At 40.5% G+C, this 16,015-nt stretch overlaps 1 protein-coding gene across 11 annotated transcripts in view; it reads left to right on the top strand.

Moving 5' to 3' along the window:
• The window catches only part of LOC132883748 (nesprin-2), a 379,369-nt gene that overhangs the window by 64,454 nt on the left and 298,900 nt on the right, over positions 1-16,015 (top strand). For 10 of the 11 annotated variants that reach the window (XM_060917720.1, XM_060917721.1, XM_060917716.1 and 7 more), the window contains exons 19-25: positions 367-456; positions 565-741; positions 823-981; positions 1,066-2,028; positions 7,116-7,250; positions 12,303-12,452; positions 15,582-15,763. In XM_060917720.1, coding sequence (XP_060773703.1) covers positions 367-456; positions 565-741; positions 823-981; positions 1,066-2,028; positions 7,116-7,250; positions 12,303-12,452; positions 15,582-15,763 — 1,856 coding nt within the window. The remainder of the gene's footprint in view (positions 1-366; positions 457-564; positions 742-822; positions 982-1,065; positions 2,029-7,115; positions 7,251-12,302; positions 12,453-15,581; positions 15,764-16,015) is intronic. The other variant, XM_060917719.1, reaches the window with a different exon arrangement.

Here is a 16,015-nt window from a genome sequence, read left to right as displayed (position 1 = left end):
CGCGAAGAAAACGAGACAGATACGGTCTAATGTAAACTTGGCCATAGAGACAAACAACCATTCACACTCACATTCACACCTATGGTCAATTTAGAACCACTAATTAGCCTAACCTCCATGTCTTTGGACTGTGGGGGAAGCCGGAGCACCCGGAGGAAACCCACACAGACACGGGGAGCACATGCAAACTCCGCACAGAAAGACCCTCGTCGGCTGCTGGGCTTGAACCCAGAACCTTCTTGCTGTGAGGCGACAGTGCTAACCATCACGCCACCATGCTGCCAGATGTCCATACCATTTATTTATTTATTCATTTATTTATTTAAATAAATTGTGTGTTTCTTTCTTTGCTCACAATCCATTCAGGCCATGGCAAAGAAAATTTCAGACTTAGACCTGGACCTGTTATCTCCATCTCCAGGATTTAGTGAAGAGTCATTGCAGAAGCTTCCAGAGGTGACAGCAGCTGGTTTTGAAAGATTTCATCACACTATCAGAGACTATCTTAAGGGTATGGTATGATTTAATTAAGAAGCATCTGATGTTTTGTGTGTGTCTGTGCAGATGAGGCAGGCTTTGGGCAAGGCAGAGCAGGCATGTGGGGCGCTGCAGAAGACAACATCTCAGCTGGAGGGTAGGCTTGCTGAGTTGGATTGTTGGACCAACGAGGCCATGGAAGTTTGCCAACATTTGAAAGAATGGCAACACAAGGGCCACCCAGGGCCTCACCCTAGAGCCAAAGTGAGCATACAAAGCACATTTCAGTGCCAATAATAAACATTTCTGATTAGAAGCTTGATTATTGTGTGCTTTGGTTCCTAGTCACTGATTAGCAAAGGGCTGCAGCTGGAGGCACAGTTAGTGACGGAAGGACAGGATTTGCAAGCTTTGCTGGAAAAACTGCAAGAGAACGCCACCCTGCCCTTTCTCAGTGTGCATGCCCTACAGGAAAGAGTGAAACACATTGTCAAAAACTCTAAGGTAATCACAGAATGTAGCTATCAAAGCAAACAGATCACATCTTCTGTCATGGTTCCAGCTAATTGTGCCTGTCCTGTCTGTTAGGAGATCAGAGAGATGCTTAATTCTACAGCAGTAAAGCACAAGGGAGAAACTGAAGCTGATCAGCCACTTCCAAAAGTTATTGTTCGTTCTTACAATGTACCAGAGCCCCAAGCAGGAACCTTCCAGGAATATGAGACTCATACCTCCAAACCTAAGAAACCCTCTTGGAAGACACGAAAACAATCCCAGCACCAACAGCGTCCTGGTTGTTCTCAGCAGACAGCCAAAACTGGCATTAAGCCCAAGGTGCATTCTCAGACTGATCCTCAATATCAGCAACATGTTCAGCTTGGTGTTCTTCCAAGAGCTCAAGATATAGAGATCATACAGAACGAAGCTTTTTTGACATATCCCCCTGAAAAAAAGATGCAGCTGGAGCTTCAAACTGAGGATCAGGAATTAACTGGACACCTGAGCCAAAGCAGGACAAGGACCTCATCAGAAAGGCCTGAGTGGTTATTAGAGTCACCCAGCAGTAGTGTCATTCAGTCAGTTACCTTGCACCAACATCCTGCCTCTGAATCTAAATCCAAGTGTCAAGCTGTGAGTGCTAACCCTAACCCACAACAGCACCATGGGCCCTTGGCCAAGGCTCATAGCCTTCCCCAGTCCCTGGAGACATCACACACGCATGTCAAGACACCAGCAGAAGCTCAAATTCAGCTGCATGCTCAGGGAGGCACGCAGAGACACACCCAGCTTGGTAGATCACCTCACACTCCACAACAAGCCCAGGCTTGGCCCAAAGTTCTCAGCCCTTGCGTACATCAGAGACAACAAGGCCAAGGTAGCGGCCCAAACACTCGCCACGTCCCTGGGCGGGGCGAGGTGTTTTCCCGAGCTCAGGCTATGGCTCGGAGCAGGATGAACAAGGCCAAACAGCATCTGCATCAACACATAGAGGAGGTCATCACCATATTCAGCAACCGAATCATATCTAAAGAGCAGGCTGGGAGGAAGCAGGTGAATCTAAATATTTGTACTTGGACCAGTCAAACGTTGGGACACACCTACTCATTGATAGATTTTTCTGTATAATGACTATGATGTGTTCAAAGTAGCTACTGTGTACTTTGATGACACTTTGCACATTATCTTAACCAGCTTCATGAGGGAGTCACCTGGAATGCTTTGCAGTTAATAGGTGTGCCTCGTTAAAAGTTAGTGCCTTTGTTATGCGTTTGACATCAAACAGTAAATAATAAAAATACAGTAAATAGCCCTATTCCACAACTGTACGAATCCATATTATGTCAAGAATCGCTCAACGAAGTAAAGAGAAACGACATCCATTATGACTTTAAAGGAGAACTGAAGGCAATTTTTTTTAATCAAAATTCTATTTATCTCATTTTATTAAATATAGGAATGCATTTTTGATAGCTGTTTTGTCACTGCTATAGCGAGTTGAGTGTTTGAAATATGCTATGTACAGTCGTGCTTGAAAGTTTGTGAACCCTTTAGAATTTTCTGTATTTCTGCATAAATATGACCTAAAACATCATCAGATTTTCACACAAGTCCTAAAAGTAGATAAAGAGAACCCAGTTAAACAAATGAGATAAAAAAATATTATACTTGGTCATTTATTTATTGAGGAAAATGATCCAATATTACATATCTGTGAGTGGCAAAAGTATGTAAACCTTTGCTTTCAGTATCTGGTGTGACCCCCTTGTGCAGCGATAACTGCAACTAAACGTTTCCGGTAACTGTTGATCAGTCCTGCACACCGGCTTGGAGGAATTTTAGCCCGTTCCTCTCTACAGAACAGCTTCAACTCTGGGATGTTGGTGGGTTTCCTCACATGAACTGCTCCCTTCAGGTCCTTCCACAGCATTTCGATTGGATTAAGGTCAGGACTTTGACTTGGCCATTCCAAAACATTAACTTTATTCTTCTTTAACCATTCTTTGGTAGAATGACTTGTGCGCTTAGGGTCGTTGTCTTGCTGCATAACCCACCTTCTCTTGAGAAGGACATGGACAGATGTCCTGACATTTTCCTTTAGAATTCGCTGGTATAATTCAGAATTCATTGTTCCATCAATAATGGCAAGCCGTCCTGGCCCAGATGCAGCAAAACAGGCCCAGACCATGATACTACCACCACCATGTTTCACAGATGGGATAAGGTTCTTATGCTGGAATGCAGTGTTTTCTCCAAACATAACTCTTCTCATTTAAACCAAAAAGTTCTATTTTGGTCTCATCCGTCCACAAAACATTTTTCCAATAGCCTTCTGGCTTGTCCACGTGATCTTTAGCAAACTACAGATGAGCAGCAATGTTCTTTTTTTTTTGGAGAGCAGTGGCTTTCTCCTTGCAACCCTGCCATGCACACCATTTGTTGTTCAGTGTTCTCCTGATGGTGGACTAATGAACATTAACATTAGCCAATGTGAGAGAGGCCTTCAGTTGCTTAGAAGTTACCCTGGGGACCTTTGTGACCTCGCCGACTATTACACGCCTTGCTCTTGGAGTGATTATTTGTTGGTTGACCACTCCTGGGGAGGGTAACAGTGGTCTTGAATTTCCTCCATTTGTACACAATCTGTCTGACTGTGGATTGGTGGAGTCCAAACTCTTTAGAGATGGTTTTGTAACCTTTTCCAGCCTGATGAGTATCAGCAATGCTTTTTCTGAGGTCCTCAGAAATCTCCTTTGTTCGTGCCATGATACACTTCCGCTAACATGTGTTGTGAAGATCAGACTTTGATAGATCCCTGTTCTTGAAATAAAACAGGGTGCCCACTCACACCTGATTGTCATCCCACTGATTGAAAACACCTGACTCTAATTTCATCTTCAAATTAACTGCTAATCCTAGAGGTTCACATACTTTTGACACTCACAGATATGTAATATTGGATCATTTTCCTCAATAAATAAATGACCAAGTATAATATTTTTGTCTCATTTGTTTAACTGGGTTCTCTTTATCTACTTTTAGGACTTGTGTGAAAATCTGATGATGTTTTAGGTCATATTTATGCAGAAATATAGAAAATTCTAAAGGGTTCACAAACTTTCAAGCACCACTGTAATATATCAGTCCATATGTCAAAGCAATGGCTGTAAATGAGATTCGTTGAGACCTGTGCGAGACATCGTAGGACGGAAGTAAAACGTACAGCGGAAATCAAAGTGACCGACATCTGCCAACGTTGTCAAAAGACGCGCGCGCCCTCTTTCGAATGCTGATGTAATCAAGCCAGAAGTTTTGTTTGTTTTGATAGCAATCAGGACAGTTTGAAAAAAGTAAGCAGTAATCGTCATTTAAACTCGTTTTTGTGCAATCTTTCGTTTGGAAAACAGTTTTCAAAATGGTGGCGCTAACACCTTGCTGACACTTGACGTTTCAAAGTCTCGCACAAGCCTCGTGAAGATCGTGCGGATAAGCGACGCCTGCCGTGGACCAAACGAACTAAATTCAACATGGCTAAAAAACGAATAGGCCGATAAGTATAATATTTAATTGCAGTTAGTTGCCAATAGGAGTCACGATATAAGGTTACTAAAACCGAAAACATAATTGAATAACACGTTAATTAAGAAATAAAGCAAGTTTAAAAATGACTTCAGTTCTCCTTTAAGACATGAAGTGACTTAATGAATAAAATAAAGAAAAGCCATTAAATTAGAAGGGGTGTCCAAACCTTTGACTGGTACTGTATGTAGTCAGTTTCTGTTCATATTTACTTATCTGACTTAATTCTTATGCTCAGTAATAGAATCACAATGACAAAAACAAGCCTTTGTCTTTTCGCTAACTGACCGCACTCTCTCTGTTAGAACTATGTGTTCTTCTTCAGCTAGCTTCTTAAGGAAAAAAGCCAGAGTTGAGCTGTTCAAGCTTCGGTGCGATGCTCATTTTTGGCCATAAAATAGAATCAGATGCTTGAGCCTAATAAACCGAATAGCTGTTCTGCCTTGCATCACATTTTCCCCTAAGATATCTTTAAAAATCTATAATTATGAGCAATCTAGAAACACGATAAACATTACAGACTGTACCTTTTGCTTCAAGACTGAGTGAGTAAAAAGAAACTGCAGAAACCATCAGTGATGCAGGAAATAATAATGGGTTTGTTATAAAGGCTGATTTCTACCGCATATACAAATCTGTGAACATGTGCAAACAGCATGTGTCGACATTTACATAGATGTCTGCCTAGTCACTTGCAGTGGGCTGCTAGCTTTTGCACTATCAGATACACTTGATGCCGGGCAGCTTAGATGTGCATGACATTTAGTTAAGATCATGGTGGTGTGCACACTTGCTCCTCTCTGAGCCTGTGCAAGCTATGCTTACCCATAAACCCCTTCTTTGCATTTCAGTGCAAAATACATAGTGTCTTAAGATAAGAAGACCTTTATTATCCCACAATGGGGAAATTTCCTGTTAGCGTCTTGCAAAAGTGTTTGTCCTGTTTTGTCGCATTACAAGCTGGAATTAAAATGGATTTTTGGAGGGTTAGCGCCATTTGATTTACACAACATGCCTACCGCTTTAAAGGTGAAAATTGTTTTATTGTGACACAAACAATAAAATGAAAAAACAGAAATCTGGAGTGTGCATGGGTATTCAGCACTCCCCAAAAGTCAATACTTTGTTGAGCCACCTTTTGATGCAATTAGAGCTGCAAGTCTCTTGGGGTATGTCTCTATTAGTTTACCACATCTAGCCACTGGGATTCTTGTCCATTCCTCAAGGTAAAACTGCTCCAACTCCTTCAAGTTAGATGGGTTGTGTTGGTGTACAGCAATCTTCAAGTTATGCCACAGATTCTCAATTGGATTGAGGTCTGGGCTTTGATTAGGCCATTCCAAGACATTTAAATGTTTCCTTTTAAACCACTCCAGTGTAGCTTTAGCAGTATGTTTAGGGTCATTGTCCTTCTGGAATGTGAACCTTCATCCCAGACTCAAACTTCTGGCTGACTCAAACAGGTTTTCCTCCAGAATTGCCCTGTATTTAGTGCCATCCATCTTTCCTTCAATCCTGACCAGCTTTCCTGTCCCTGAAGTTGAAAAACATCCCCACAGCATGATGCTGCCACCACCATGCTTCACTGTAGGAATGGTGTTCTCAGGGTGTTGGGTTTGCGCCACACATGGCATTTCTAATGATGGCCAAAAAGATCAATTTTTGTCTCATTTGACCAGAGAATCTTCTTCCATGCTGTTGGGCAAACTCCAAATGTGTTTTCTTATTTTTTTTTTCTTTAAGCAGTGACTTTTTTTTCCTGGCCACTCTTCCATAAAGCCCCGCTCTGTGGAGTGTACGGCTTAAAGTGGTCTTCTGGACAAATACTCCCATCTCCGCTGTGGATCTTTGCAGCTCCTTCAGTGTCATCTTTGGTGTCTTTGTTGCATCTCTGATTAATGCCCTCCTTGCCCGGTCTGTGAATTTTGGTGGGTGGCCTTCTCTTGTCAGGTTTGTAGTGGTGCCATGTTCTTTCCATTTTGCTATAATGGATTTAATGGCGCTCCCTGGGATATTCAAAGTTTGGGATTTTTTTTTATGACCCAACCCTGATCTGTACTTCTCCACAACTTTGTGTTTGACCTGTTTGGAGGCTCCTTGGTTCTCATGTTGCTTGTTTAGTAGTGTTGCAGAATCAGGGTCCTTCCAGAACAGGTTGATTTATACAGACATCATGTGACACTTTGATTGCACACAGGTGGATCTTAATCAACTAATTATGTGACTTATGAAGTGAATTGGTTGGACCAGCTCTTATTTAGGGGTTTCATACGAAAGGGGGTGAATACGTATGCATACCCACAGATTTCTGTGGGGTTTTTTTTCATCTTAATTGTTGTTTGTGTCACAATAAAACAACAAATTTCACCTTTAAAGTGGTAGGCATTTGTGTAAATCAAATGGTGCTAACCCTGAAAATATCCATTTTAATTCTAACTCGTAACGCGACAAAACAGGACAAACACCAAGGGGGATGAATGCTTTTGCAAGACACTGTATACCTGCATCTTAGCAAAAGTATAAATCTGCCTTAATGTATTGTGAATCTTTTCTCCTTCTAGGGTGCACTACGAAGGCTTCATCCAGCTGTGTTAGACGAATTCCTAGGAGCTGTAGAAGGTGTTGGAGCCTTCTGTTCTGAAGCTCAGCTCCAAGACCTGGAAAGACTTTCTCAATCTGTCAGGGCTCAGTGGGAGGTAGGCCAACCTGACACCGCATTCAGTATCTGCATGATGCACCTTACTGACAATAATAGATTCCTTTCATTCAGTGCTATGATAAATTTGTTTTGATATAGTGATTTGATTTGATATAGTTTAGGCTTTGTGTTTGTGACCAGCTACTATTGTATTATTGTACACCTAACTCTGGGATGCGGTGGCTCAATGGTTAAGGCTTTGGGTGACTGCTCAGAAGGTTGTGGGTTCAAAGCCTGGCCCTGCAGTTGGGTCCTGCAACAAGACCCTTAACTTTCAATTGCTCCGTTGCACTCTCTTCCAATTTTAAATTCCTATGGCTAAGAGTGTTTCTGTGAATACTGAGAAATTTGGTGTGGGCAATTTGGCAAAAATAAAGTATGTTGGGTTTTGGTATAAATACTGCCAAATGATAGTACAACTTCCCAAGTCAAAGGTACACCGCAGAGCTGTGCTCAAATGCTTTTATATTTTTCAGTATACAACACATCTCACAAAATAATGTATGCGATTATTCAGCTATGTGACAGATAGACCAGTGTTGCAATTGTTTAACGTGGGTGGAGCACAGAAGCACGGCAGGCCAGAACTGAGTTCTCAAACTCTTTATTTTTACACTTTTCAGTGATGATTAATATGTACGCTTTTCAGCTGTTATCTACTGCTCTCACAGACACACACACACAAGCCTTCTGGTTGGGGAGAGCCTCCTTCCTCTGCTCTCTCTCTCTCCTTTTTATAGGGCGTGGTCACTGGGGAAGACACACAAACACAGGTTAACTAACATCAGGTGTAGTGATTCTGCCACTTACCTTCCCTGACTCCGCCCTCCGTTCACAGATTGACGCTTGACCACGCCCCCGCTGCCACAACCAGCTACCATCTATTCCTGTAATAAATCTTTGCTAAAGGGAAAACATTAATAATTGCAGTTTTTTTTTTAAACAATCACCATGTTGAAAGAGATTGTCTCCTTAGAGAAAAAAAATGTCTTCATGGTCTGTTAGTGTGCATCCTTTTTTTTTTTTTTTTAAATGTACAGTATATAGAAATCCAAAGAGAAAGCCACACCGAAACAAGAGAGGGAAGGAGGGGAAAAAGTCGACCCAGACCCAAGTTACAACAACCATACGACAAAGAACCAAACACTTTCTCCAGATGTGAAGAGACATGAAATAAAAACCATTTCGGCTACCTTACCAAGGAGCAGATTAAAGTCCAAAATAGCACCATTCATCAGTGTCTCAAATCCGTGGCAGCATCTCAATCCTGGTGGCTGTAATCCTTAAGTATTTTATATAAATGACAGAAAATACTAACTTGTAAATTTTTATCTTAATTTGGGACTAAATGTAGTCAAAATATTTCAGCTAATAATAACTCAGCAAGGGCGGCACGGTGGTGTAGTGGTTAGCGCTGTCGCCTCACAGCAAGAAGGTCCTGGGTTCGAGCCCCGGGGCCGGCGAGGGCCTTTCTGTGTGGAGTTTGCATGTTCTCCCCGTGTCCGCGTGGGTTTCCTCCGGGTGCTCCGGTTTCCCCCACAGTCCAAAGACATGCAGGTTAGGTTAACTGGTGACTCTAAATTGACCGTAGGTGTGAATGGTTGTCTGTGTCTATGTGTCAGCCCTGTGATGACCTGGCGACTTGTCCAGGGTGTACCCCGCCTTTCGCCCATAGTCAGCTGGGATAGGCTCCAGCTTGCCTGCGACCCTGTAGAAGGATAAAGCGGCTAGAGATGATGAGATGAGATAACTCAGCAAGCCTGTTACTTTTTGTGCACCCCCTCCTTTAAAATCAAAATCAAATGGCTTGTCTAGAATTTAGCTTCATTAGTAGACCTTGTTGGTAGAATTGTCGCCTGCACTGCAGTACCCAGCAGCATTGGGAATGCTAAATCTACCTTAACCCTCTGGGGTCTGAGGGTATTTTCTGGCACTCTAATGATTTTGGTATGCTCCGATTTTTTTTTTTGTCAATTTCAACAAATCTAAGCAGTATTTCAAAGTCATATAGACTTGTTTGTATTCAGCACAAGTTCAGCGACAATAATATCTATGTAGTATGTATGTCATGATTGCACTTCTTAAAAAAAATCACAGATAAATGAAGATGTTGTAAAATCAGTTTTAGAACTGTGTTGGAATGTGTGAAAAACACGACCTTATCCATTGTGATGAACTGTTTTCATCACTTGCGGTGATTTCTGTTCAGTCTTAGGAATGTATCAAGCACAAAAACTTAAATCTACTCCATTGATTTGGACAATTAACTAGCCATCAAAAAATTATGTCCTATTGTTTTGGAATAAAAGGTTGGCAGTGGATGGGGTATTCAATGAGATGAGTAAAAAAATCCATTCCATTCAATGAGAAGAGTGAAAAGCCCTCCCACTGCCAACTCTTAATCCCATCAGGTCAAGTGATCAAAATGTTTCATCATAATGGGTAAGGTAATGTTTGTTTATTTGTTTGTTTGTTTGTTTGTTTGTTTGTTTGTTTGTTTGTTTTTTCACACATTCCAACACAGTTCTAAAACTGATTTTTACAACAGCTTTGTTTATCTGGTATTTGGCTTTATTTTGGTATTTGACTCTCTTCAGTGTGTCTTGAAATTAATTAATGTACTATTTTATTCAGTTCAGAGTCACAACCAACTCTGTTACTCAGTTACACAATTACTCTGTAAATTTGCTCCAACTCCAAATTTTACTCTCTAAACTCAAAATAGAGCAAAATTAACTATTTTTGAGGAAAATACTTTTAACTCTGGAAAGATTGCTCAGTCATTTTTCCTGTGTATGCACTACAGTGCATGCATATTAACCGATATATTTATAAGAAATAGGAGAAATATTTACACTTTCTCAAGTTGATCTTTGGCTGGATCGAGTCAAAGTTAAAAAATAAAAATAAAAAGGCACCGCTCATCATCAGTGTCACAGTTCTCAGGATTGAATTGATTTGCTGTCCTGAATCATCCAAAGCATATAAAATTTGCGTGCCATCTCACAACAAGTTTTACATTCAAATAGCCTAAAATTTGGCTGACCATATTTTATCCTGTTTACAGTGGGTGTTCCTACCACGAAAGAGAAACCAATCGAAACCAAAAGAGTGAAAGTAATCATCAAGTCAAGTCAACTTTATTGTCAAATATGCTATACATGCTCGACATACAGCACAGATGAAATGTCAGTCCTCTCTGACCCACGGTGCAAACAGGCAATGCAATAAATAAAAATAGAATAATTGAAAAAAAACAAACAATATAAACAGTATAAACACTCTAGATAGGAACTAGACATAGACTAAACACTCAAACAATATAAACAGTATAAATAAACAGTATAAACACTAGATAAGAACAAGACATAGACTAAACACTCAGACAATATAAACAGTATAAACACTCTAGATAGGAACTAGACATAGACTAAACACTCAAACAATATAAACAGTATAAATAAACAGTGAAAACACTAGATAAGAACTACACACAGACTAAACACTCAGACAATATAAACAGTATAAACACTCTAGATATGAACTAGACGTAGACTAAACACTCATCATATATATACATACACACACACACACACACACACACACACACACACACACACATATATTGGTTCAAATAACCAAACAGTCAAGGGCACTTGAGGTATAGCAGGTAAACATGAAATAAGCAGTATAAACAAACTAGCAGCTGTTAAGATGAGGTAGTGCGGAATAGTGCAAATGAGTTACCATGTGAATAGTCTTTTATGAATGCATAAGTGGGCGCTCAGCGCTCCGACTCCAGTGTGACTGAGTAAAGTGACAAGTTTTGTGTTTCATCTAATTTAGGTAATTTAAAAAATATTATTTGGCAGTGGGCACATAGGAAAGTATAATGTCAATATGTTTATCATGCTTGTATGATAAAAACTCACCAAAATATTTGTCTGAATACATGATCTACTCATTCTAAACCTGCCGAGCTTCACCAGCGAAGCTCTCGACCCCAGAGGGTTAAATTAGACGTCACATAGTTGAAAAATTTGGGGCTTTTTGGCTTGCTACGTCCATTGGGATCAACCTACAGTATTATCACCCAGGGTCATGTGCCTGAAGGGAGAGGGCTGCCACTTTGTTTCATCATACTGACTACTTATCATAGTTAATCACGCAGATGTAATCACCGTCACATAGTTGACACCTAAAAAACGTACACTTCAATTTTTACGCGCTCAACTCCACGCAAAAAACATACCAAAGCAGTACACACGATCATGTGTACGAGATGTTGTTTTGTTGCCCTGCCAGATAACATGAGGCAGGCGAACCGTATATCTGACTAACAGTTGCAACGCTGGGGCTGAATCGTCACATAGTCGACCCCAAGTTCATGGAACACCTACTTTGGCTGAGCTGTAGTTGAAATGATTTAAAAGTTGCATCAAGTTTAGTTGTATTTTCTTGAAACACACTCATATATCCATGACATGCACAGATGGTAATCCTGTCTGCTGGCTTTCAGTGGAGAAATAACACTCTTAGTTCAAACCAAGGTTGCAGGTGGGACAAGCCAAGTTGGCAATTTTCAAACTTATTTCGATTTTTTCCAACAACCAAGAAATGTCGGAGAAGTCTGCTGAATTTTTTTCACAGTAACCCCAGGGAGTATGTACAGGTTTTAGATCTCTCCACATTACACAGGCCTAGAGATGGCTCTGGGGGACACATTTCTCCGTATTCACAGAAACACTCATAAAAGCAAATGAGTAGATGTGATCGTGAAAGTATATTAAAGCAAGAGGTGAAGGAACCAGTGCAAGCTGATGGTTAGTTGAGTAACATGTCTCAAAATAGGTACATAAAACAGCGGCACTGGGCCTTCACTTCCCAGGTATACACAAAAGCCAAAGCTTGATTTGGTCTGTACATCTCCCAGTGAGGATGTGAAAGACCTGCAGTAGCAATAGGTTGCTATCACGTTTATTTGTATAACTCCCATGAGCTGGATGGTTAGGTAAATCTAAAAGTCTCTACTCTATGTCTTATCACCTAGGATGTCCGTTCAGCAATAGAGTCCTTTCTGCCTGAGTTGTGGCGAGAGGTTGAGCGAAGGCAGTCAATTAATGTGGCTCTTTTGAGGCATGACATAGACACTAACACAGAAATCCCAGCCTGTGTTTCAGACCAAGTGTGCAGTGAACAGGTACCTCTAACACCACATTTCCTAATCTGCATGACTCTGTATATATGCATGGCTACAAAGGTTCACTCCCACCACCTCTCCTTGCATCTTGATTTCGTATGAGTGTTCTTTTCTGTTTGCTGACTGTACATACACTACCGTTCAAAAGTTTGGGGTCACTTTGAAATGTCCTTATTTTTGAAAGAAAAGCACTGTTCTTTTCAATGAAGATCACTTTAAACTAATCAGAAATCCACTCTATACATTGCTAATGTGGTAAATGACTATTCTAGCTGCAAATGTCTGGTTTTTGGTGCAATATCTCCATAGGTGTATAGAGGCCCATTTCCAGCAACTCTCACTCCAGTGTTCTAATGGTACAATGTGTTTGCTCATTGCCTCAGAAGGCTAATGGATGATTAGAAAACCCTTGTACGATCATGTTAGCACAGCTGAAAACAGTTGAGCTCTTTAGAGAAGCTATAAAACTGACCTTCCTTTAGTTTGAGCAGATTGAGTTTCTGGAGCATCACATTTGTGGGGTCGATTAAATGCTCAAAATGGCCAGAAAAATGTCTCGACTATATTTTCTATTCATTTTACAACTTATGGTGGGAAATAAAAGTGTGACTTTTCATGGAAAACACAAAATTGTCTGGGTGACCCCAAACTTTTGAACGGTAGTGTACATGCCAGAAACTACATGCACTATACTGAATGTATCGGTTCGTTATAGTCTAAATAATACCATCAGCATGATCATTGTTGGTTTAATTATATGCTGCGTAAAAGCGACAGCTGAAGATGTCCTTCTCACCAGTTCAAACGTAGAGGAATATAAGTGTATAAGGAAAGAATGAAGTGCAAAAGTGTACACAGCTTAGGAGAAAATGAAGACGGCAGAGAAATTTAGACCAACACTTGGCTGATACATAAGAAGGCAGTATATTAGATTTCACTTCATTAGCCTTCATATACTGCCTTCTTGTGTATCAGCTCTAACTATTTTCTTGTTGATCAGATCTTATGTTTTGGATAGTGTTGTTGTAGGACACGGTCACATTTAATTTTTAACTGCTTGCAGGCCTCGAGTCCACTACTCGGACTTGAGTCCGACTTGTGCCCTAATTTTAAGGACTCGTGACTTGACTTGGACTTGAGTACTGATGACTTGGACTTGGACTTAGATTCGGACTCGTAAATCGGAGACGATGATTCAGATTTTTTCTTTATTTTCTGTAACATGCCATAATAATTTGGCATAAGATATTTATATCTACATTAATTTTTGTACTAATTTCGTATAACAGTGTCACACTTGCGTGCATCAGAAAGACTCTCGGGCGCGCTCCGGACAGCGCGCACGCCATGCGGACTCTCACGCACGTGCCGTAAACGACTTGTACCTGCACAGGATTAAGGCGCAATCAGCATGTCGAGATAAAAACTGTGAAAACACCCTTACTTTGCAAAGTATTGAGTTGCATTGCTGACACATTACCGAGCCTTATTTCCTTGTTTGATTTCCTGTTTCTCGGCTTTGATTCTGCCGAGTCTATGATAGCCTGTTTGTGTCTCGCTCAACCTATTGCCTGTTTCACTGTTTTACGATTTTGCCTGCCGTTCTGGATTGTTTATCTGTCTTCACTTGTATTAATAAACGCACCTTCTGCACTTGCATCCGTCTCCCGACCATCTCTGACAGAATACTTCACACTCCCTGATAATGAGAATGCACATTCACCTGTTCATACGCCATGTTCAGGAACAAACTAATGTTAATGGTGCTAAAACAGTCACCATCAAATGGTGCAGCTGGAGTCTTGGATTCGACTCGGATCAGTAGTGGACTCGACTCGAATTTTTCTTTAATGACTCGGACTTGACTTGGACTCGAACACTGGTGATTTGAGACTGGATTCGGACTCGAGGTTTAATGACTCGACTGCTTGGAGATGCATTTAATTTCTTTTCTCAAAAAAAAAAAACATGGTGTGATGCAAACTTTTGCACTTTATAGCTAAAATCATTTTATTTTTTTAAAAATGAAGGAAGTGTAATGTCAAAAAACAAAGTATGAATTTAAAAGAAAAAAGTATTTATGGGCTAGCACACAAATAATATACTATACTAATAAATTTCGTATCGTTCCCAGAGATTCCTGATGTGTTCAATCATGCAGTCATAAAAAAATAAAACCAAAACAATTCAGTTCAGTTATGATTCATGGCTGTTGTGCATGTTTGGGCAGCCTGAAGGGTGTAACCATAAGGCGTTGCCTCTTTGCACTGGTAAATGCCTGAGCTTTGCTTTTCTGTCTAATCACTTTTACTTATGCACAATCCTCGTGCCTGTATTCAGAGCTTCACCTTGATTTTTACAAATGGCTTCTTTGACAAGGCCCTGTATTGCAGCGCCCTGCTAGTAACGTCCCATCTGAAAAAAGAAAGTCATAGCCACAACTTAGTAATGCAAGTTGTTAATAAAATTAAACACGGCCGCATATTAATAAGGTGTTATAATTGTGTTATGGCCCATCCAGGGTGTACCCTGCCTCTTGCCTGATGTCAGCTGGGATTGGCTCCAGCTTCTCCGTGACCCGTAATGAATTAGCAGTGTCGAAAAAGAATAAACGGATGAATTGTGTTGTGCCCCTCAGCGAGTGTACATGTCTGTACAGGGTTTTACAGAAAACACCATGCATGTGGACAAGCTGCAGCTCATCTGTGATCTCATTCCCTTGATTTAATGATCTGGCCAAGCTCTGGCCACACATTCGGATCTCGTTCTCACATGTTACTAAGTCATGGTGACGCAATATTTTTTTAAGTAGGGGGATGTCACCAGTGGGACTGCATACTGTATAGCTTTAGACACTATAGAGTTGCATTTGCTTTCTAACACAATAAGACGTTTACACACAACTAGTGAAATTCACAGTTCTTAAAAAAAAGTGTAAAATAAAGATATGAGTTTTATTCGAAGTAAGATGCCCTGAATATATCTTCAAAATGTACCCCAGGAGTACAATCACTACTCTCATAATTTGCTTGATTGTAAATATATATATATATATATATATATATATTATATATATATATATATATATATATATATATATATATATATATATTGTACCTGTACCTCCAGGCATGTTCTTTAGCAGTGGAGCCTCAAGAGCGTCTGGATGCACTTTGCGAGCTCAGTAATACTCTGAGATCCCCAGTAAGCTCCTCTATGACCACCACTCAGTTGATGGAGTGTGGCGGAAAAGTGGAGACTGTCCGCTACCAAGTTATTCCAAGCAGCAACACAGAACCATACCAGCGCCGGTGAGGCTCGAAAACGTGTTTTACTTCTATATTGAGTAGTACTGAAGTTGTTTTAAAGAGAGAAAATGAAACAGTTGAATGCTGTGACCATCACAATCTACAGCGATCCTGTGCATCATTCCTACACAAATATCTTTTCTGGTCTTTGCAATTCTGGTTATGCTCTCACACTTGCTCTTTGGTCTTTTATGGTCTGCTTATAACTGATTGCCTTAATGGTGTGTGTGTGGTGTGTGTGTGGTGTGTTCTTGT

The sequence above is a fragment of the Neoarius graeffei genome, chromosome 3 (genome assembly GCF_027579695.1).
Source record: "Neoarius graeffei isolate fNeoGra1 chromosome 3, fNeoGra1.pri, whole genome shotgun sequence".
Lineage (NCBI taxonomy): Eukaryota > Metazoa > Chordata > Actinopteri > Siluriformes > Ariidae > Neoarius > Neoarius graeffei.
This window is presented reverse-complemented; position numbering and strand designations above follow the sequence as displayed.